The sequence below is a fragment of the Oryctolagus cuniculus genome, chromosome X (genome assembly GCF_051225735.1).
Source record: "Oryctolagus cuniculus isolate XC-2025 breed Fujian yellow rabbit chromosome X, ASM5122573v1, whole genome shotgun sequence".
NCBI classification, from domain to species: domain Eukaryota; kingdom Metazoa; phylum Chordata; class Mammalia; order Lagomorpha; family Leporidae; genus Oryctolagus; species Oryctolagus cuniculus.
The window spans coordinates 16,960,208-16,981,056 of NC_142888.1; the positions used below are offsets into that span (position 1 = coordinate 16,960,208).

The window sequence follows — 20,849 nt, forward strand, 5'->3', positions numbered from 1 at the left end:
TAAAAATTGAGCTCACACTATTAATACTACTGCTACTGCTACTGCTACAGAAATGTAAAGTACCTACTAATGAACATTGTGATTCAACCCAAGTTTTCTGACTCCAAATCCAGGACTCATTTTATACTTGCTGCATCTCAACAAATTAAAATGCTGGGCTAATCTTGGATTCACCACAATTGCTGCAATATATAAGTAATACCCATCATTAATATTTAAACTGATAAACATGAAAATAACCATGCTTTAGCTATCAAAAGGCATAGAAACCACAAAAGGAGAAAAAATTATAACAAAATTCTGAGAGCTAAAACAATAAAAATGCTAAAGCAGCCTTCACCTTTGTTTTACTGTAACTTATTCCTATACAACTTAAGCTGTCTGTATCATTATGAAAGATTTAAGCAAAACAAATTGCTAAAAAAAACTTCCTACTTGGAACTATGGCTCTATGATTTTGCTAGAGTTATGGATGGTAACTTACCATAAAACCTGACCTCAACTGCCTTAATGAAATTCATCCAGAGTCCCACAGACTTCAAAATTTTTACCCACTGAAAGGTCGCTTGGTATACTTTCAAAATTATTAAAGGGGTTGAATTTTTGATTTATACACACTCATAAAAATAGTAATAGCAAGCTGACCTGTGAAAAGTTCCAATCAAAAGTAACAAAACTAACTACATTTTAAAGATATTATAAAGCAGTTTTCCCTTGAAATACAGAGTTCTGAACTATTTTACTGGTATAAAACATATTATTCACTGGCTTTGAAACAATCCACAAGGGTTTCTCAAGTATGAGTTTCTCTATATAAGCATACAACAGATCTACCCACACATACATATTACTATACATTTATTTTAGAAAAAAAGTATATTTTCTATAAAAATTAAGCATCTAACTTTTGCAAATAACCAAAGAATAATGTTAGATCAAAAATGGGACACAGAATTCAGAGTCGAGCGAACTCTTAAGTTCAGCTACTCCAACTCAACTCATATTTACAGATGAGAATCCTCAAGAGATGCCTTGAAAGTTACATGGTTAGACATCAGGCATTTAACTAGTTAACTAGAGAGCTAGTTCTAGATTTGTGGTCTCCTGAGTCCCAGTGCTCTTTCCACACAGTAATTTCAAGGGAGAGGACATCTGGCCAAAAGGCCATTACTAAACTGGAACTGCAGGAAGTTAAAAAAAAATCACTCAAGCAAACCTTTGCAAAACGAATTCTCAGAAAATCGAACTGGCTTTATCAAAACTCCATAGATAATTTTATTCTTTTCCTTATATAAAGCTTTGGATAATAGAACACTTAAAACTACTTTCTGAATCTATAGAAAGAAGTATTACTTGAAGTTTAAGAAAATAGAACTCAAAGATCTGACTTTTTCTTATCATGCTAAGCAAGGGAAATAAGCTAGACATTAAAAGCAAATTTAGAACCAAACCATCCAGATTAACTGCCAAGTAGAATGTGTCACTGACAGATATTAAGTGAAACATGAAAATCAAGTATTTCCTTCAAGTACTTTATAAACCTATGAATTGGGGAGAACATACATATATTTGATATTTCCATTAATAATCCTGAAATTTCATGCATGTTATAGTGACAAGTGGGGTAAATTTTCCTATGAAGAAAAATTTCAAACCACAAGTACGAGATATTTATCCTTATGGTACCATTGTAAAAAGAACACCACAAGAAGAGATCCAGATGTCATATTTGAGTTAATGTTTTTAAAAAGGAAAAAAATGATTACAATTTGTCAAACAGTAAATATAAAACATAATTCAAAATTGTTTAGCTAGAGAAATCGATCTGAACTGTTAAGATTATATATAAACACTATTGAAGGAACTGTGGCCAGAAAGCATCATACTCCCAAAAAGTGATCAAAATGGAAGGATGATAGTCCAGAGAGAGGCCTGAAGGATTATGTATTAAATGCAATCTACTAAATTTCATATATTGTAATATGAACAAAGAAATGTTCCAGAGCCAGTAGGTAGTTAATTTCCTTACCACTATATTCTGCTAATCCCAAAGGAAGAAAAAAGTGAGACATGAGACAAAGTAACAACAAATGTTCACTGAACTGAATGAGGTTTCATTTCCTCATTTATTTAAGTAGCCAAGAAAATTCGGGAATTAAGGGCTAAATAAAATAAAACAAGGTCAGAATTTGGTGGTGCCCTAGGGATACAGGCTAGGTAGGGTACTAGTTAGTGAAAAAATGAGCTAAGAGACTGTCAGCTGTCTTCTTGTCACAGCCCTGCACTGGTAAAAACTGCAGCCCCTTCAATGTGGGTTTGGCACACTCACTTTCCCATGATGCACCTGAGCCTGCTCCATCATGCACAAGACACCATGATGACAGCGTGTATGCTGAGCTCTATGTGGAGACGCCACGAAACCTTCCCAGAGATTACCACGGGCACTGAACCCCACTCAAACTCTGTCCATTTATATATTCAAGAAGGGTACCACCCTCTACCTATCAAAAGGGGAAACCAAACTTGGGAGGGGGTGGCAATTCTCCTTCATGAGGTTGTGTGCACTCACCTCTAAATATGTACTATCTCTTTAAATAAATTCCCCCATTATTGCATTTTATCTATGTCTCTACTTTGATTTCAACTATTATGTTGAGACAAGAACTTGAAATAAATCCAGCTGGGGACACCCAAGGCTATACTCCAGAACTCCAAGATGGAAGAGGAAGATGACTATTAGTAAGTGGTTTAAAACAGAAGCCTCACTCTTGCTTGTTTTTGTTTTACCATAGATCAAGATAGGGCTAAAGAGCTGAGATTCAGAATGTGTTAGAAAAACAAAGCTCTAACATAAAAATCATAAACCTAAAGGCCCACATCTAGAAAAGGGCTCACAAACAATGGCAGCACCTCTCTTACCACCATTGCTCTGTGTGGATCTCCATTAGTCATTGACCTCACCTCTATGCAAGTTTACTTTTTTTTTTTTTAAGGGATAAGCTATTTTTTCAAAGATTAATTTATTTATTTGAAAGTTACACAGAGAGAGAAAGAGAGGCAAAGAGAGGTCTTCCATCCTCTGGTTCACTCCTCAACTGGCCACAATGGCCAGAACAGTGACGATCCGAAGCCAGGAGCTTCTTCCGGCTCTCCCATGTGGGTGCAGGGGCCCAAGGACTTGGGCCATCTTCCACTGCTTTCCCAGGCCACGGCAGAGAGCTGGATCAGAAGTGGAACAGCCGGGACACGAACCAGCGCCCATATGGGATGCCGGGACTGCAGGTTCTATCTTGAACTACTCACACACTGCAGGAAGGGGGAGTTTGAATATAAGTACTGACTATGAGGAAGACCAGTGGGCAGGGAAGTGCCATAACCCAAAACACAGTAGGATCCAGTGAAGGATGAGAGAAAATGTCTACAACATGAGGCTGTAGAGTAGTATAGGCCTGGCTGTCTATTGCTACTTGTGTGGCAATAGACAGATGAAAGGTGTATTTAAGTGTAAGAAAACAAGACTAAGGGCATGTGAATGGACTAAAGAAAGTGGGTTTACAAACTAGAAAACCAGTAAGAAAGGAGTGAAGTAATCTACAGACTTTTCAAAATAGTCTCAAAAGTGTATGATCTAAGAAATTAAAATGATACTCAAAATTCAGCTCTAAGGAACTGGGGACTTATGTCGCTGCTTAAAAAACTCAAGAAGCACAATGTAAGAAGTTTTTTTTTTCCTTTCTCTAAAAGATTTTGCTCTTTTCTCAAAATCAGTGGTTCTCGAGGACTGGCACTGTGCTTTAGCGGGTTAAGCTGCCACCTGCAGTGCCGACATCCCATATGGGTGCCGGTTCGAGATCCGGCTGCTCCACTTCCAATCCAGCTCTCTGCTATGGCCTGGGAAAACAGTGGAAGCTGGCCCAAGTCCTTGGGCCCCTGCACCCACGTGGGATACCTGGAAGAAGCTCCTGGCTCCTGGCTTTGGTTGAGTGCAGCTCCGGCCATTGCGGCCAATTGGTGAGTGAACCAGTGGATGGAAGACCTCTCTCTCTCTGCCTCTCCTTCTAGCTCTGTGTAAATCTTTCTAATAAATAAATAAATCTTAAAAAAAAAATCAGTGGTTCTCAATGGAAAGAGATTGGCTGTTATAGTCCATTTGGCAATGCCAGTTGTCACAACTTTGAGGATACTGTGAAACAGCCTAGAATGCTCGAGGCAGACCCTTACGATACAAAATTATCTAGCCTAAAATGTCGGCAGCACCAAGGCTGAGATAACTTGCTCTAAATGCTTCCCTCACACCTCCACACATAGACATAACTCAGTTCTAGTCACCACAACACAAAGCCATAAGGAAAAATAAAACTTAGTAACCACTATCATTGGCAAGTAATTTACCTGTAACATGCACTGAGACACCACAACCTCTGGAATCTCAGGGAAACGCTGTCGGAGATCATGGAGAACCTGAATATCAAGCTGTGGATTGCTTTGCGCCATGCCAGAGCAAATAGTGGTCAAGTTTCTCTTAGGAAATGGATGTTAACCGGCTTTCCAAAAGTAATGAACTTCCAATACCACAGTCATTTTCTATTAAGAGAAAAGAAAAGTTTGGGTTAATCCTAATAACATATTTTACTTTATTCAAACAGACACTATCTACATGTTAAACTATAGAAATCTAAAATAAGCATAACTAATTCCAAGGTTGGAAAACTGACAATTCGATTTAGCAAAAGACTCTTGTGATAAGAGTATCCAAGGTTTAAAAACAAAAAGCCAAAACCAAAAATCAACCAAAAATTTCAGTTCCATTTTAGTATTTTTTAAAAAGCAGATTAAAAGCCAGCGCCATGGCTCACTAGGCTAATCCTCCGCCTTGCAGCACCGGCACACCAGGTTCTAGTCCCGGTCGGGGCGCTGGATTCTGTCCCGGTTGCCCCTCTTCCAGGCCAGCTCTCTGCTGTGGCCAGGGAGTGCAGTGGAGGATGGCCCAGGTGCTTGGGCCCTGCACCCCATGGGAGACCAGGAGAAGCACCTGGCTCCTGCCTTCGGATCAGCGCGGTGCGCCGGCCGCGGCAGCCATTGGAGGGTGAACCAACGGCAAAGGAAGACCTTTCTCTCTGTCTCTCTCTCTCTCTCACTGTCCACTCTGCCTGTCAAAAAAAAAAAGCAGATTAAAAAATAGAGAGTATTATAATTTGGCAACCCTTATTTTCCTTCTTTGCCAAATCATACTTATGCATTAATAATCACTCATTTTCACAAGTGCTATCACCTCACTCCTCTAAAGCAGAGTCATAATTTTGGTGTCTAGAATAAGAAAATAAAGATCTGACAATTAACACCCAAAGCATGCTTGTCCTGTTTGCCTACATGTATTCTGTACTTTAAAGCCAAAGAGTGAATATAAAGTCTCAGTAAAAGAAACTCAATACCTAAATGAAATAAATGGACAAATATGGAAATGTAAAATCCTTCGTTTTAAAAAATAATGCTATATCACTTCTCCGCCTTTTGGCTAAGATCAAGTGTAAAAAATAATGCCGGTGGTTCATCATTAGCGACACCTGCTGAGGTAGGCATTCATCTTGTCATGATGCCACTGATGCAATGGCAGGATTTAGGGGCACAGTTTGAATAGGCAAACTGACCCTCAATTGCCCCAATACTGGTCAAGTTTAGCACCCACCTAAATAAGGCAATTAGTAAAGCAAAAATGTATCATAAGTCAACTGTCAGTATCAATGGTCAATCAACCAATCCACTTCTTAATCTATATTTACTGTTTTTAAAGGTAGAAAAAAAGGAGTGTATACCATACAGCCTCATAAGATTCCTGCTGTGTTCATTCGCAAAAAGATATTTGGCCAAGCCAAATATCTCAAAGAATGAGATGTGAACACATGCATCTTCAAAGGACGCAAAGAAATCATAAGATACAACATCTAAATCTCACTTAAGGGATAATCATCCCACACCAAATTTTGTTTCTTACAAAGAACTACAATACAAAGAACTACAGAGATTTTAAATGCAAAAAATGTCTAAGGAAAATAATGAATTACTTTTGCTGGTTTATGTTTTAGTAGTTAATTAAAAATAAAAACCATATCATCTCAAATCATTAAGAGTAGAAATATCCTTTTGTATGCAATCTGTCAACTTTTACTAGGCATCCAGTTTTCTCTCCCTTCTGCCAAATCAAGGCTGTTAAGGAGTTATAGGTACCTTAGGGTCTGCCACAAAGCCCCTATGTTTAAGACTCTGCCTGATCAGAGGTAATAAAAAAAAAAAAAACATCAAAAGAGCTACTGAGATTTGTTTTCAAGATTTCCAAACATCAATATGGAAGATGTCTAAAAAACATGAGGAAAAATGTGTGAGAAAACAGACTGATTTTTGATTTGCACACATGTAATAAGAGAACTTGAAAATGGAATTAAGTACCTTTAGTGCCACTGTCATCACACAGTAGGTTAAGCTGCCTCTTGTGATGCTGGGATCCCAAATCAGGGTACTGGTTTCAGTTCTGGCTGCTCTGCTTCCTATCCAGCTCCCTGCTAATGCACCTGGGAAAGCAGCAGAAGGCAGCCCAAGTGCTTGGGTTCTTGCCATCCATGTGGGACATCAGGATGGAGTTCCTGCCTCCTGGCTTTGGCCTGGAGCAGATCTGCCTGTTGTAGCCATTTGTGGACTGAACCAGGGAGAGATTCTCTCTCTCTCCCCTACCCTCCCTCCTTCTCTGTCTCTTCCTGCCACTCTGCCTTTCAAATAAAAAAATCTTTTTTAAAAGTGTATTTTGATGCAAAAAATTTTGAAATCCAGTTTTTCATAATATGCATATTCCATGAACTTTCTGAAGACCCCTCATATGCATAATTTCAAAAAAAATTTTGCACCAAAATAAACTTTTGTCTTATAATTCCACTTTCCACAGGCTTTTTGAATCACGAACAAAGACTTGATGGCCTCCCTAAACCATTCTGCTCCTTGCAATTCACTCATTAGTCTACTTTGATCTGGTTTGTATCATCGTTCCACTGAAATATTCTCTGCTGCTAAATCCAGAGGATATCTGTCCCATGCCTCCTGGCTTCTGCAGCATCTGACACTACTGAACACTTGTTCGTTTTTGCAATGCACTATCTCTTCTCAGCCTCTGATACCTCACACTAGCCTGTGATGAGCATTCCTCTAACTTCTCTTGCCATTTTAAGGTGGGCATTTCCCTGTGTTCTGTGTCCTCAGCTGCCTCCCCTTCTCATTCTACCCCTTTTGCCCAGTGATCACATCCACTGGTAAGAATTCATCACGTAAAGACTGCTGATTCCCAAATCGGTACCTTAAGCAAAATGTTATCTCCCTGACTCCAGACACATAACCAACTACCTTCTACACAGCACCATCTGGATATGCCCAATGATATCAAGTATGTCCTAAAGGGAACTCATCTCACCACACCCCTTCCCCAAATGTTCTCTTCCCTACATGAATGTTACCAGTATTCACTTAGGTAACTAAGCTAGAAACTAGGCTTGACTTCTCATTTTTGCACAACCAGCTAAACAGTGTGTGAAATTAAATGAACCTTGCTTTTCACACTATTTCTGCCACTTATTAGCCTCCAGGAAAAGACACCCAATTCTTAGACCATAGAAGCTTCACCTGTAAGATCTAACAGTAGGGCTCAGTGCTCTTGCATAGTAGATTAAGCCTCTGCCTGCTGCACTGGTATCCCAAATGGGTGCCAGTTTCGAGTCCCGGCTGTTCCTCTTCCAATCCACCTCTCTGCTAATGGCCTGGGAAAGCAGTGGAAGATGGCCCAACTGCTTGGGCCGCTGCACCCACGTAGGAGACCCAGAAGAAGTTCCTAGCTCCTGGCTTTGGATCAGCTCAGCTCCAGCCATTGCAGCCATTTGGGGGAGGGAATGAGCAGATGGAAGACCTCCCTCAGTCTCTCCTCCTCTCTAACTCTGCCTCTCAAATAGATAAATAAATCTTTAAAAATTGTAATAATAGTGTTGTATAAAATTTAAGTGACAACATGTAGTAAGTTAGGAAGCATTACTTTATTATTCAGGACACATCTGAGTATTGCACTCATCAACCTTTTTTAGTAGCTATTTGCTAATCTTCCTGCCTCTGGTCTTTGCCTTCCTCTACACCACAGAACATTTGTTTTTTAAGATGCAAATCTCATCATGTCCTCTTCACTCTCTGCATTCTAACCAAATAGAACCGCATGTGTTCCTGTGCATGGATATCCCATTTTGTATCCTCTCAAAGCATCAGTCCATGAGCACCCATCCACCAGAGATAGTTTCTATCTTCTCTCACACCTCCCTGCTTCCCCCGAGTCTTACTGATTCTGTACATGTCAATATGGTGGTATCCCTTTTAAGGAGGCTTCCAATGATCCCTCTCCCCCAGGTCCTGCTGCCAGGCCTTTCCTCTCTCTACACTGGATAGCAGACCTGCCACTAGGCTGCCACAGCAGGCTGTGCTTATCCTCATGGAAGCACTAAGCATATTATACAGACACCACCTCTGTACCTGAAGACCTCTGACATAAATTTGTACCTTCATGTTCAATGTATTGCTATGCCAAAGGGTGGGGAAGTATTCAAGGAGTAATGAGAATATGAAAGACATGGGAGTCAGCTTGCATAGGCTCCAGCTGGACAAATCTGTGAAAATTCTAACACCAAAACAATAGCCAGTAATAAATTTTAAGACAGAATGAGAAATATTATTTGCAAACTATGCAACTGATTAATAACCAGAATCTTCAAAGAGATCAAGAAACTCCAAAACAAAAAAAAACAACCCAGTTAAGAGATGGGCCAAGGACCTAAACAGACATTTTTCAAAAGAGGAAATCCAAATGGCCAACACATGAAAAAATGATCAGCATCACTAGCTGTCAGGGAAATGCAAATCAAAACCACAATGAGGTTTTACCTCTCCCCCATTAGATGGCTTTCATACAAAATCAACAATCAACAAATGTGGGGGATCAGGGTACCCTAATCTGTTGGTGGAAATGCAAACTGGTAAAGCCACTATGGTAGACAATTTGGAGATACCTGAGAAATCCGAATATAGTCTGATCATACTACCCAGCCATCCCACTCCTCAGAATGTACCCAAGGGAAATGAAATTGGCAAATAACAGCTATCTGCACTTCCATGTTTATTGCAGCTCAATTCACAATAGCTAAGACACGGAATCAACCTAAAGGCCTGTCAACGAAGAATGGATAAAGAAATTATGGGATACATACTCTATGGAATACTACACAGTGGTCAACAAAAATGAAATCCAGTCATTTGCAAAAAATGGATGAATCTGGAAAACATCACGCTGTGTGGAACAAGCCAGTCCCAAAGGGACAATATCCTATGTTCTCCCTGATCTGTGACAACTAACTGAGCACCTAAAAGGAAACCTGTAGAAGTGAAATTGACACTGAGAAGCAATGACTTGATCAGCCCTTGTCTTGACTGTTGGGAAACAGCTTATTATATTTTTTTTACTGTTTTCTTTTTCTACTTAATACCATTGGTTGAACTCTTTACTTAACACAGAATTATTCATAAGTGTTTAAATCCAATTGAAAATAGATCCCAGTGAAAAATAAGAGTGGGAATAAGAATGGGAAGAGATGTAAAGTTCAGCACATGTTCCCATCGACTTACCCCTAAGGGTAAAGCTAAAAACTTGCCATGGGAAAAGTCATCATTTTAAGTGTGTAACTGATCATATATATAGAAATAAGTGCCAAAGGGATCACATAAATAAGACCAATTGTCTGGTAATAACAATAGATAGAAGTAAAAAGGAGAGAATGATCCCACATGGGAAACAGGCCACACAGCAGACTCACAGAATGACAAACGCCCTAAACAGCACTCTGACCTCAGAATCAGCCCTTCAGGCATTTGGATCTGGCTGAAAAGCCCATGAGAGCATTTCAGGCATGGAAAGCCAAGACACTGTGGCAAAAAATGATCTACATGAAGGATCTCTGTTGAGTGAAATCCCAGTGGAAAGAAGGGGCCGTCAGAGAAGGAGGTACTTTTCTCTGAAGGGAGGTGAGAACTTCCATTTTGCTTATTGTCCTGTCTAAATACTGACAGAATTTGAGGACTCAAAAGGATTACATAGCATTGGCAGCTCATGACAAGAGTCTCGGGTGATCACTGACATCATAAATAAATAAAAGTGTCAATTGTTAAATAAACAAAATGAGTCACTGTGCATTTACTCCCCAAGTAGGACCTTTGTCCTTAATGAGTTGGTACTATGAGAATTAACGGCAAAACTTGTCTTCAAACAGTACTTTATACTTTGTGTTTCTGTGTGGGTGCAAACTGTTGAAACATTTACTTAATACAGAGTTGGTCTTCTGCATATAAAGATAATTAAAAATGAATCTTAATCAAGAATGGGATGGAAGAGGGAGTAGGAGGTGGGACAGGAGTGGGGGTGGGAGGGCAGGTATGGGGAGACGAAATGCTATATTCCTAAAGCTTTACCTATGAAATTTGTATTTAATAAATAAAAGCTTTCTTGAAAAAAAAAAAAAAAAAAAAACAAAAGACTGTAGAAGAGAAATCCAGGAATCCATACAAGGGCACTTCAAAAAGGTCACAGAAAGTGGAATTAGTTTATTTTGAAACACAAAAATTATAAATTCACGCATGGCTTTTCCAGAGTATACATTTTTCATGGAATAGTTGAAGATCCTTGTACACACATAAATAAGAGAGAGCGTTCTGCCTTACAAGTGGAATATAACTGGTAAAATGTGTGGGAATTCCTAGAACTGGAAAAATCATTTTGCAGGCATTACAGTACAGCCTGCATCCAGCAAATATAAATGGATGCTAAATTAAGGAGGAAATTTGGATGAAGAATAAGATTTATGCATGGTCTTACAAGTGTCTCCCGAAGACTTATTGACTGCAAGGGAGAAATTTTTAAACTTTAATTTTTTTTTTTTTTTGACAGGCAGAGTGGACAGTGAGAGAAAGAGACAGAGGGAAAGGTCTTCCTTTTGCTGTTGGTTCACCCTCCAATGGCCACTGCAGCCGGCGCCCTGTGGCTGGTGCTTCGCACTGATCTGAAGCCAGGAGCCAGGTGCTTCTGGTCTCTCCTGCTGGTGCAGGGCCCAAGCACTTGGGCCATCCTCCACTGCACTCCCGGGCCACAGCAGAGAGCTGGCCTGGAAGAGGGGCAACCGGGACAGAATCCTGCACCCCGACCGGGACTAGAACCCGGTGTGCCGGCGCCGCAGGCGGAGGATTAGCCTTTTGAGCCATGGCGCCGGCCTAAACTATAATTTTTAACTCAACATCTGCACTGGGTGATAAAAATGAACATTGCCAATGAGGGCCAGAAGGTTGGTGGTTACCTCCAGGTGTGATACCCTGAAAAGAACATATCACTTTATAGTATTCCAGTCAGGACTGCATAACCTGAAACTACTTGTGAGAAAATAAACTCAAAATGAGAATTTTTTTATTTATATGGGGGGGTGCCATCTTTAAAAATGTCTATCATAAGAGACAAAGGATATAAAAATGTCCTATGTTAAAGGAGATAGAGCTATGATGACCAAATGTAATACCTAATTGAGACTGGGTCCTGTACTAATGTTACAGAAGAAATTAGTAGATCAACTGACAAAACTGAAATGCAGATGACAGAAGTATTCTATCGAGGTTCACTTTACTGTTTTTACTAAGTTTACTAAATTGACAACTGTGCTGCAGTTATTTACAGGAATATTCCTATTTTTAGGAATTAAGATAATGAAGCATTTAGGGGTAACAGGCATGCAACTAACTCTCAAAAAGGTCAAGAAAAAAATACTGTGTATGAGTGTGTATTTACAAACTTACATGAACAAACAAAGGGAACAAACTATAAAGCAAACAGAAAACTATTATCAACAGGTAAATCTGGGTAAAGGATATAGTTCTTTGTACTCTATTCTAGCAATCTCTGTTAAGTTTGAAATTATTCTTAAATAGAAAGTAAAAACAGGAGCAGGCATTTAATGCAGCAGTAATGATACCACTTAGGCCTCCTGCATCTCATATTACAGTGTGTGGGTTCATGTCTCAGCTCTGCTCCTAGTTCCAGATTCCTGAGAATGCCCTGGGATACAGCAGGTCAGGGCTCAAATACCTGGGTCCCTCTCACTCCCGTGAGAGACCCAGATTGAGCTCCTGGCTTTGGTCTAGCCCATCCCAGCTGTTGGGGGCATTTGAAAAATGAATCAGCAGGTCAAAGATGTCTCTCTGGTTTCTTACATTTTTTAAAAAGGAAAAACAAAGGGGAAAAACACTCAGCTAACCAAACAAAAGCCTATAATTCTATTTAAGGTCTGTGCCTTATTCACCAGTGTATTTCCAGAGCCCAAAGCAGTCTGCTCAAGTATCTGATCAACGATGAATCAATTTTACTATACTGAACAAATTTATCTAATACAAATAGATTTAAGGAAGCACTATTCTTCCTAGTCAAAGAAAAATACATAAATGAACATTTTAGATGAATATTGTCCCTCTACCTCTCCCATCCCCCCATATATTGGAGGAGCAAAGATTACCTATATGGGGCAATTTGTGGATGCTTAGGAAAAAAGAATAGCTTAAAGCTACTTCAGGTACATTTTTTCTAGTTTGTGTATTTCAAAAGATCCCAAATCTGAAATGCTAAGAGATTCTACAAGATTAACAATCTACGTTTAAATTTAAAATGCAAATTATTTCAAAGCTCTAAGTGTTGATTTAACTTTTTTTCTGAAGATTTCAATTACCTATCTTTTTTATCAAAGCAATTACCTACCACTTTTACAGTTACACAATCTATATAATTTGCACAGGCCAAAGGAATTCTAGCTAGATGAGTAACTTGGCCAAGTTACTCACTGAAGCTTAGAGGCAACACTGTTCAATAAAAATACGGTTCCAGACATATGTATACATATGTATAATTTTAAACATTCTGCTGATGTTTAAAAACAAACAAAAAAACCAAGGAGCCAGTATCCTGGCACAGAGGGTTAAGCTCCTACCTGGATTTCCTGCATTCCATATCAGAATATCTAAGAGTCCCAGCTATCCTGCTTCTGATTCAGTTTTCTGCTTCATATCTTGTGAGGCAGCAGGTGATGGTTCAAGTATCTGAGTCCCTGCCATCAATGCAGGAGACCTTGATAGAGTTCCTGGCTTCTAGTTTTAGCCTGACCTAGCCCCGGCTGTTGTTTGCATGGAGAAAGTGAACCACTTTTTTTTTTTTTTAAGATTTTATTTATTTACCTGAGAGGTAATTACAGACAGTGAGAGGGAGAGACAGAAAGGTCTTCCATCCATTGGATCACTCCCCAAACGGCTGAAACAGCCAGAGCTGAGCTAATCCAAAACCAGGAGCCAGGAGCCTTCTCTAGGCTCCCCACATGAGTGCAGGGGCACAAGCACTTGGGCCATCTTCCACTGCTGTCCCTGGCCATAAGCAGAGACCTGGATCAGAAGAGGAGCAGCAGAGGCCCAAGTGAACCACTTTCACGTTCACTTCCCCGGGCCCCATCATTCTGCCTTTCAAATAAATAACATTAAAAAAGAAAAAAGTAAAATTAATCCTAACATTTTACTTAACCCAATGTCAAAAATGTTTTAACAAACAACCAGTAAAAAAATCACTTCTTCTATTGTATACTAGGGTGACTATACTTAATGATAAGTTACTGAGGCCGTCGCTGCGGTGCAATGGGTTAATGCCATGGCCTGAAGCGCTGGCATTCCATATAGGTGCCAGTTCAAGATACGGCTGCTCCACTTCCAATCCAACTCTCTGCTATGGACTGGGAAAGCAGTAGAAGATGGCCCAAGTCTTTGGGTCCCTGCACCCACGTGGGAGACCCAGAAGAAGCTCCTGGCTCTGGCTCCGGAATGGCACAGCTCCAGCTGTTGCGGCCGATTGGAGAGTGCACCATCGGATGGAAGACCCCCGCCCCCACCGCCTCTCTTCTCTCTGTGTAACTCTTTAAAAAAGAAGATAATGTACTATATATTTCTCTTAAAAAATTTTGTATATTTTCACCATAAAGAAATGTTAAGTGCTTGAAAAGTAGATATGTTTACCTTGATTGGCTATTGTGTAGTATGTGTATCTGTGTATATATGTGTGTGTGTATATATATTTAGTTATATATATACATACACACATGTATAGAAACATCACAGGGCTGGAGCTCTGGCATAATGTGAAAAGCCACCACCTGCAGTGCCAGCATCCCATTTGGGTGCCAGTTTGAGTCCCAGCTGCTCCACTTCCGATCCAGCTCTCTGTTATGGCCTGGGAAAGCAGCAGATGACCCAAGTCCTTGGGCCCCTGCACCCACGTGGAGGACCCCGAAGAAGCTCCTGGCTTCATATCTGCCCAGCTCTGTTGCTTGCCAACTGGGGAGTGAACCAGCAGACGGAAGACCCCTCTCTCTCTCTCTCTGCCTCTCCTCTCTCTGTGTAACTCTGCCTTTCAAGTAAATAAATAAATCTTAAAAAAAAAAAGAAACATCACATAGTACCCCATGAATATAGCCAATTTTTAGTCCATTAAAAATTTAAATTAGGAGCCAGTGCTTAAAGTTAAGCCACTCGCTACAGTGCCAGCATCCTGTATGGGCATCAGTTTGATGCCTGGCTGCTCCACTTCAGATCCAGTTCCCTGCTACTGTGCCTGGGAAAGCAGCAGAGAATGGCCCGAGTACTTGGGCCCCTGCACCCACGTGGGTGACACAGATGAAGCTCCAAGTTCCTGGCTTCAGTCTAGCCCAGGCCTAGCCATTGTGGCCATCTGAGGAGTGAACCAGTGGATGGAAGACTTTTTCAATCTGTGATCATGACTATCCCTTTCTGTAACTCCACCTTTCAAATAAACAAATGAATTATTTAAAAATTTAAATTTAAAGTTAAGATATGTAGGTTCTTAAAAAAGTTTGTGAAAAATACACGTTCCAAAAAATATTATGCATAGATTTCAAAAATTTTTACAGCAAAGTACACTTAGCTTTTTTTAAAGAAACCTTTTATTTAATGAATACAAATTTCCTAAGTACAACTTTAGGAATACAGTGGTTCTTACCCCCATTCCCACCCTCCCACCCCAACTCCCATCCCACCTTCTCCTCCCTCTCCCATACAATTCTTCATCAAGATTTGTTTTTAATTAACTTTATATACATAAGACCAACTCTATACTAAGTAAAAAATTTCAACAACTTACACCCTCTCCCCATAAACAAAAGTATACCAGTACCAGGCTGTTTTGATAATAACTGCCTTGTAGTATGTTTTGAAATCTGGTATTGTGATGCCTCTGGCTTTGTTTTTGTTGTTGAGATCGCTTTAGCTCTTCAAGGTCTCCTGTTTCCAAATGAATTTCAGCATCATTTCTAGATCTGAGATGAATGTTTTTGGTATTTTGATTGGTATCACATTGAATCTATAAATTGCTTTCAAAAGAATGGACATTTTGATGATATTGATTCTTCCAATCCATGAACATGGAAGTTTTTTCATTTTTTATGTCTTCTTTTATTTCTTTCTTTAATGTTTTGTAATTCTCATTGTAGAGATCTTTGCCATCCTTGATTAAATTTATTCCAAGGGGTTTGATTTTTTTTTTAGCTATTGTGAATGAGATTATCTTAGAAGTTCTTTCTCAACCATGGCATTGTCTGTGTATACAAAGGATGTTGTTTTTTGTGTTGATTTTATATTCTGGTATTTTACCAAACTCTTCTATGAGTTCCAATAGCCTCTTGGTGGAGTCTTTGGGATCTCCTATATATAGAATCATGTCATCTGCAAATAGTGTTATTTCGACTTTCTCTTTCCCAAATTGAATCCTTTTGATTTCTTTTTCTTGTCTGATGGCTCTGACTAAAGCTTCCAGGACTATACTGAATAGCAATGGTGAGAGTGGGCATCCTTATCTAGTTCCAGGTCTCAGTGGAAGGCTTCCAAATTTTCCCCATTCAGTAGAATGCTGGCCAGGGGTATATCATAAACTGCCTTGATTGTGTTGGGGAATGTTCCTTCTAAACCTAATTTGCTTAGAGTTTTCATCATGAAAGGGTGTTGTATTTTGTCAAATGCTTTCTCTCCATCTATTGAGATAATCATATAGTTTTTGTTCTTCAGCTTGTTAATGTGATGTACCATATTGACTGATTCATGAATGCTGAACCATCCCTGTATACCAAGGATAGATCCCTCTTGGTTCAGCTGAATGATCTCTGATGTGTTTTTGGATTTGATTGGCCAGAATTTTGTTGAGGATTTTTGCATCTATGTTCATCAGGGAAATTGGTCTGTAGTTCTCTTTCTCTGTTGTATCTTTTCCGAGTTTAGGGATTACAGTGATGCTGGCTTCATAGAAGATTTTGGGAGGATTCCCTCCTTTTAATTGTTTTGAATACCTTGAGAAGATGTGGATTTAGTTCTTCATCTTTTGTAGTGATGTCTGTTTATGTGTTTTGAACATCCTTGAGCATCTTTTGTAGGGCTGGGAGTGTAGTTACAAATTCTTTCAATTACTATTTGTTGTGGAAGATCCGTATTTCTCCTTCATTCATAAATGAGAGCTTTGCAGGGTACAGTATTCTGGATTGAGAGTTGTTTTTTTTTTTTTTCTCCTAGGACTTGGAATACATCTCTCCATTCTGCAGTGAGTCTAATTGGATTTTTTCTGAATGTGATTTGGCATTTCTCAAGTGCATATTTTAAGATATTTTCATTATGTTTTACTGTGGAGAGTTTTACTACAATGTGTCGTGGTGAAGATCTTTTCTGGTTGTGTCTTTTGGGAATTCTGCGTACTTCCTGTACTTGGATGTCTCTTTCTCGAGAGTGAGGAATTATTTCATTAATAAGTTCTTCACACCTTCTGGAATTCCTAGGATCCATATGTTGGGTCATTTGATTGAATCTTGTAGATCTCCAACTGTGTTTTTTAATTTTCTAATTTCTTCTTTTATTTGGTCTGCCTGTAATATTTCCTGAAGTTTGTCTTCTAGTTCTGATATCCTTTCTTCTATCTCACCTATTCTGTTGTTAAGGCTTTCCACTGCACTTTTTATTTGATCTATGGAATTCTTCATTTATAGTATTTCATTCTGACTTCTCTTTAATATCTCAATTTCTTGGGAGTGCTTTTCACTTAATTGTGGATTTGCTTCTGATTGCTTCTAAGTAATCTGATGATTAATGCTCTGAATTCCGTTTCTGGCATATTCTCGATCTCTTCTTCTTCACCTTTTATTATTGAAGAGTTGTAGTGTTCCTTTGGGGGGCTCATATTGTCTTCCTTAGTTTTATTTAGGGTTTTTACTTTGTTTTTCTGCATTTTTGTATTATTTTGTTGGTTGCTTTTCTCTTTAATTTGTGTCATCGTGCTTGTGGTGAGATTTCCCTCTGCTATGAGCATCTATGTGTCTGTGAGATGCAAGTGGAAGCACGCAGCCCCACATCCTGGAGTCCAGCTCACTTCTCAATTGTGATGGGGTCAAGTACAAGCTCTGGTGCACTAAGCTCTGCCTACTGTGGCCCGGCTCACTTCACACTGGTGCATGAAACGAGCTCAAGTTTTCAATATTCAGGACTTCTGTTGTACAGCTTTCGTGGTGGGGAGGAAATTATTCTGAAATGTTGTGGATCGTCGTTCCCAGGTGGAGCTGTTGTGAGGTGGCCCCCACAATTAATGGGCATGTGCTTGTGAGGCAAATGTGGTATCCTCCTGTTTACATTCAAAAATGTAACAAACAATATGGCTTCTCCCAGCAGGCTACAGGTCCAGTTGAGGGGAGAGGGAAGAGGTAGATGGACAGGGGCATGCCCAACCTTTCCATTTATTACCCTTATGTTTTCTTTCTTCCACCACGGAACTTCTAAACGCAGTTCACCAAGGTCCCCCTCCCACTGCTATCTGCAGCTCCCTGCACTCCCGATTTCCTGTCTAACCTGGTCCACTGGGGGATGGCGCCAGCCTCCCTGTTCCACGCCCCTGCCTCTTCCTTTTCTTATTTGCTCCATCAGTGTGGACTTGCTCAGTCTCTGTTGGACTCCTGGGCTTCCCTGTGTGAATTTCCCACGGCTCCATCTCTGGCTTGTATCCTCTCTCCTTTTTAACTATCCATTTTGCTCTGCGTGACTCAGATCTTCCTGTTACTATACATCCATCTTGGGCTCCCCTGGGCTACTTAGCTTTCAATTCAATTTTTCCACAAGATTTCTGAATTACTCTCATATTTTACATGATCTTTTTCAAAGTCCTTGAAATTCAGTGTGGTTTTTACACTTACACACTTCTCACTTTAGATTGGCCTCATTTCCAGTGCTCAGTAGTTAGTGGCTAGTTTAATGGACAGTACAGCTCTTAGGCTTTAGAACCTTCTTTTAAATAACAGGCTAAGACCTATAACTCTTTAGATTCCTTAATTCAATGTCTCCTTTGAGAGTACACAATTATCTAAGCACAGGGCCTAGCACAGACTAGGTGTTCAATAGATAATTTGTTACGTGAAATGAAAAAAAAAGAATTAATTGATTTTAATGGTAAGAATGACTTTAACTAATCAAACCTGCTTATATTTAGAGAAATGCAAACAGCTTTCTTACCAGGAAGGGATTCCCTCAATAACTGAGGACTAACCATATTCAAACACTTCAGGGACACTTAAATTTTCAAAAGAACTTCTGAAGCACCCAAAGGCTTAATAATACATGCTTTCCTAGTGGCTCTAAAAACGGGTTTTATTCATTTCTCAACCTTAATTATGTCTTTAAAATACAAGGGCAATACAATTGTCTTTTTATGAGAAAGAAGAAAAGGTGACTAGAGTCAACGAGAATAGACAGGTTTCAGGTGACAAGAACACGGGTTACCTATATTTCTGAGCCCTTGAAAACTGCCAACTCTCTGCTAGCTCTGGCGGCCCATAGGACCCTCAAGCTACCAAGGTCACAGTTACTATTAATTTTATCAGTATTATTAGCGACTATGAACTGAACATCAATGCCCTCAAAAGTAGCTATGGTGATCTCCATTTCACAAATAAGAAAGCAAACTGAGTGAATGACTTATAGGGCAGAATCCTGACTCAAGCCCAAGCTGCCTTCTCCAAAGTCTGTTCTTTCACTCTTTGTCACTGGTACATATGTATCAGGGAACATTCTCAGAAATTCTCAATGACAAGCACCTTTCTTTCATTGGCTAGAGAAAAAAACAGCAAACCCGCATTGGTTTATCATCCAAATAAGGAGTTATGACATGTATGTGGGGAGATGGGCTCAGAAGGAAAAAAAATTCTTGTACAAGTAAGTTAGCTGTTTTGGACATACAAGAAGCAGAGTTAAGAGGAAGAAGTTGTCTTTATCTTTAATGGTTACAAATATTTTCTTTTTTTAAAAAAATAGATTTATTTGTTTATCTGAAAGGCAGAGGTAGAAAGAGACACAGAGATACAGAGAGATCTTGCATCCACTGGTTCACTCCCTATATGATCACAATGGTCAAGGACAGTCCAGGCCAAAGCCAAGAGCTTTATCTGGGTCTCCCAGGTGGGTGCAGGAGTCCCAGGTACTTTGGCCATCTTCCATTGCTTTCCCAGGGGCAGTAGCAGGAAGCTGGATTGGAAGTGGCGCAGCCAGGACTCAAACTCGCACCCATATAGGATGCCAGCATGGCAGATGGAGGCTTAATCTGCTATGTCACAACACCAACCCCAAATAGTCACCTTTGAAGAAATAAAGCATATGAAAATCAAAGCCTGGCCGGCGCCACAGCTCACTAGGCTAATCCTCCGCCTGCGGTGCCGGCACCCCGGGTTCTAGTCTCAGTTGGGGCACCAGTTCTGTCCCGGTTGCTCCTTGTCCAGTCCAGCTCTCTGCTGTGGCCCGGGAAGGCAGTGGAGGATGGCCCAAGTGCTTGGGCCCTGCACCTGCATGGGAGACCAGGAAGAAGCACCTGGCTCCTGGCTTCAGATCGGCACAGCACGCTGGCTGTAGCAGCCATTTGGGGGGTGAACCAACGGAAGGAAGACCTTTCTCTTTGTCTCTCTCACCATCTAACACTGCCTGTCAAAAAAAAAAATCAAAACCTGTAACTTACACACTCACCAAGATGTCTATCATGTGAAAAGATGATTAATGATAGACAGAATTTCTACAATAGGAATCTAAACTGATAAAAATATATTGTCAAGAAATAATGCATACAATCTTAATAGTGGCTAGCATTCTGCCCTATAGAGAGTATTAAACACTAACTGACATGGAGTATCATTTAGTATTTCACAGTAATATATAACAATCTCGAATAAACTTAGTAACTTGTTGATGATTATATAAAATAGTAAAGCAACCTCCTAGGAGCAGGCATTTAGCCTAATGCTTAAGATGCCATGTCACAACACAAAGTGCTTGGGTTTGACTCCTGGCTTCAGTTCCTGATTCCAGCTTTCTGCCACTGTAGACTCCAGGAGGGAATAGTGATAGTCAGATAATTAGGTTCCTACCATCCACATCGGAGAGCTGGTTTGTGTTCCCAGTCACTGCAGGCATTTGGGGAGTAAACCAACAGACAGGAGTTTATATATATATATATATATATATATATATATATATATATATAATTTGATAAATAAAAATTAATTTCCCTTTTGCTCACTGGAAGGATAAGGCAACAATAAAACATATTTCAGTCAGTCACACTTAAAAACACTTAAGTTTCACAATAAATCACTATACTAAATTTTTAAAAATTTAATCTCATAGAAAAA

At 39.8% G+C, this 20,849-nt stretch overlaps 1 protein-coding gene across 11 annotated transcripts in view; it reads right to left on the reverse strand.

Moving 5' to 3' along the window:
- The window catches only part of TAB3 (TGF-beta activated kinase 1 (MAP3K7) binding protein 3), an 80,076-nt gene that overhangs the window by 28,229 nt on the left and 30,998 nt on the right, over positions 1-20,849 (reverse strand). For all 11 annotated transcript variants that reach the window (XR_011385692.2, XR_001795464.4, XM_089324082.1 and 8 more), the window contains one exon: positions 4,393-4,584. Coding sequence is in view for 9 of the 11 variants with exons in the window: in XM_089324082.1 (XP_089180208.1) it covers positions 4,393-4,494 (102 nt within the window). In the remaining 2 variants the exon portion in view is untranslated. The remainder of the gene's footprint in view (positions 1-4,392; positions 4,585-20,849) is intronic.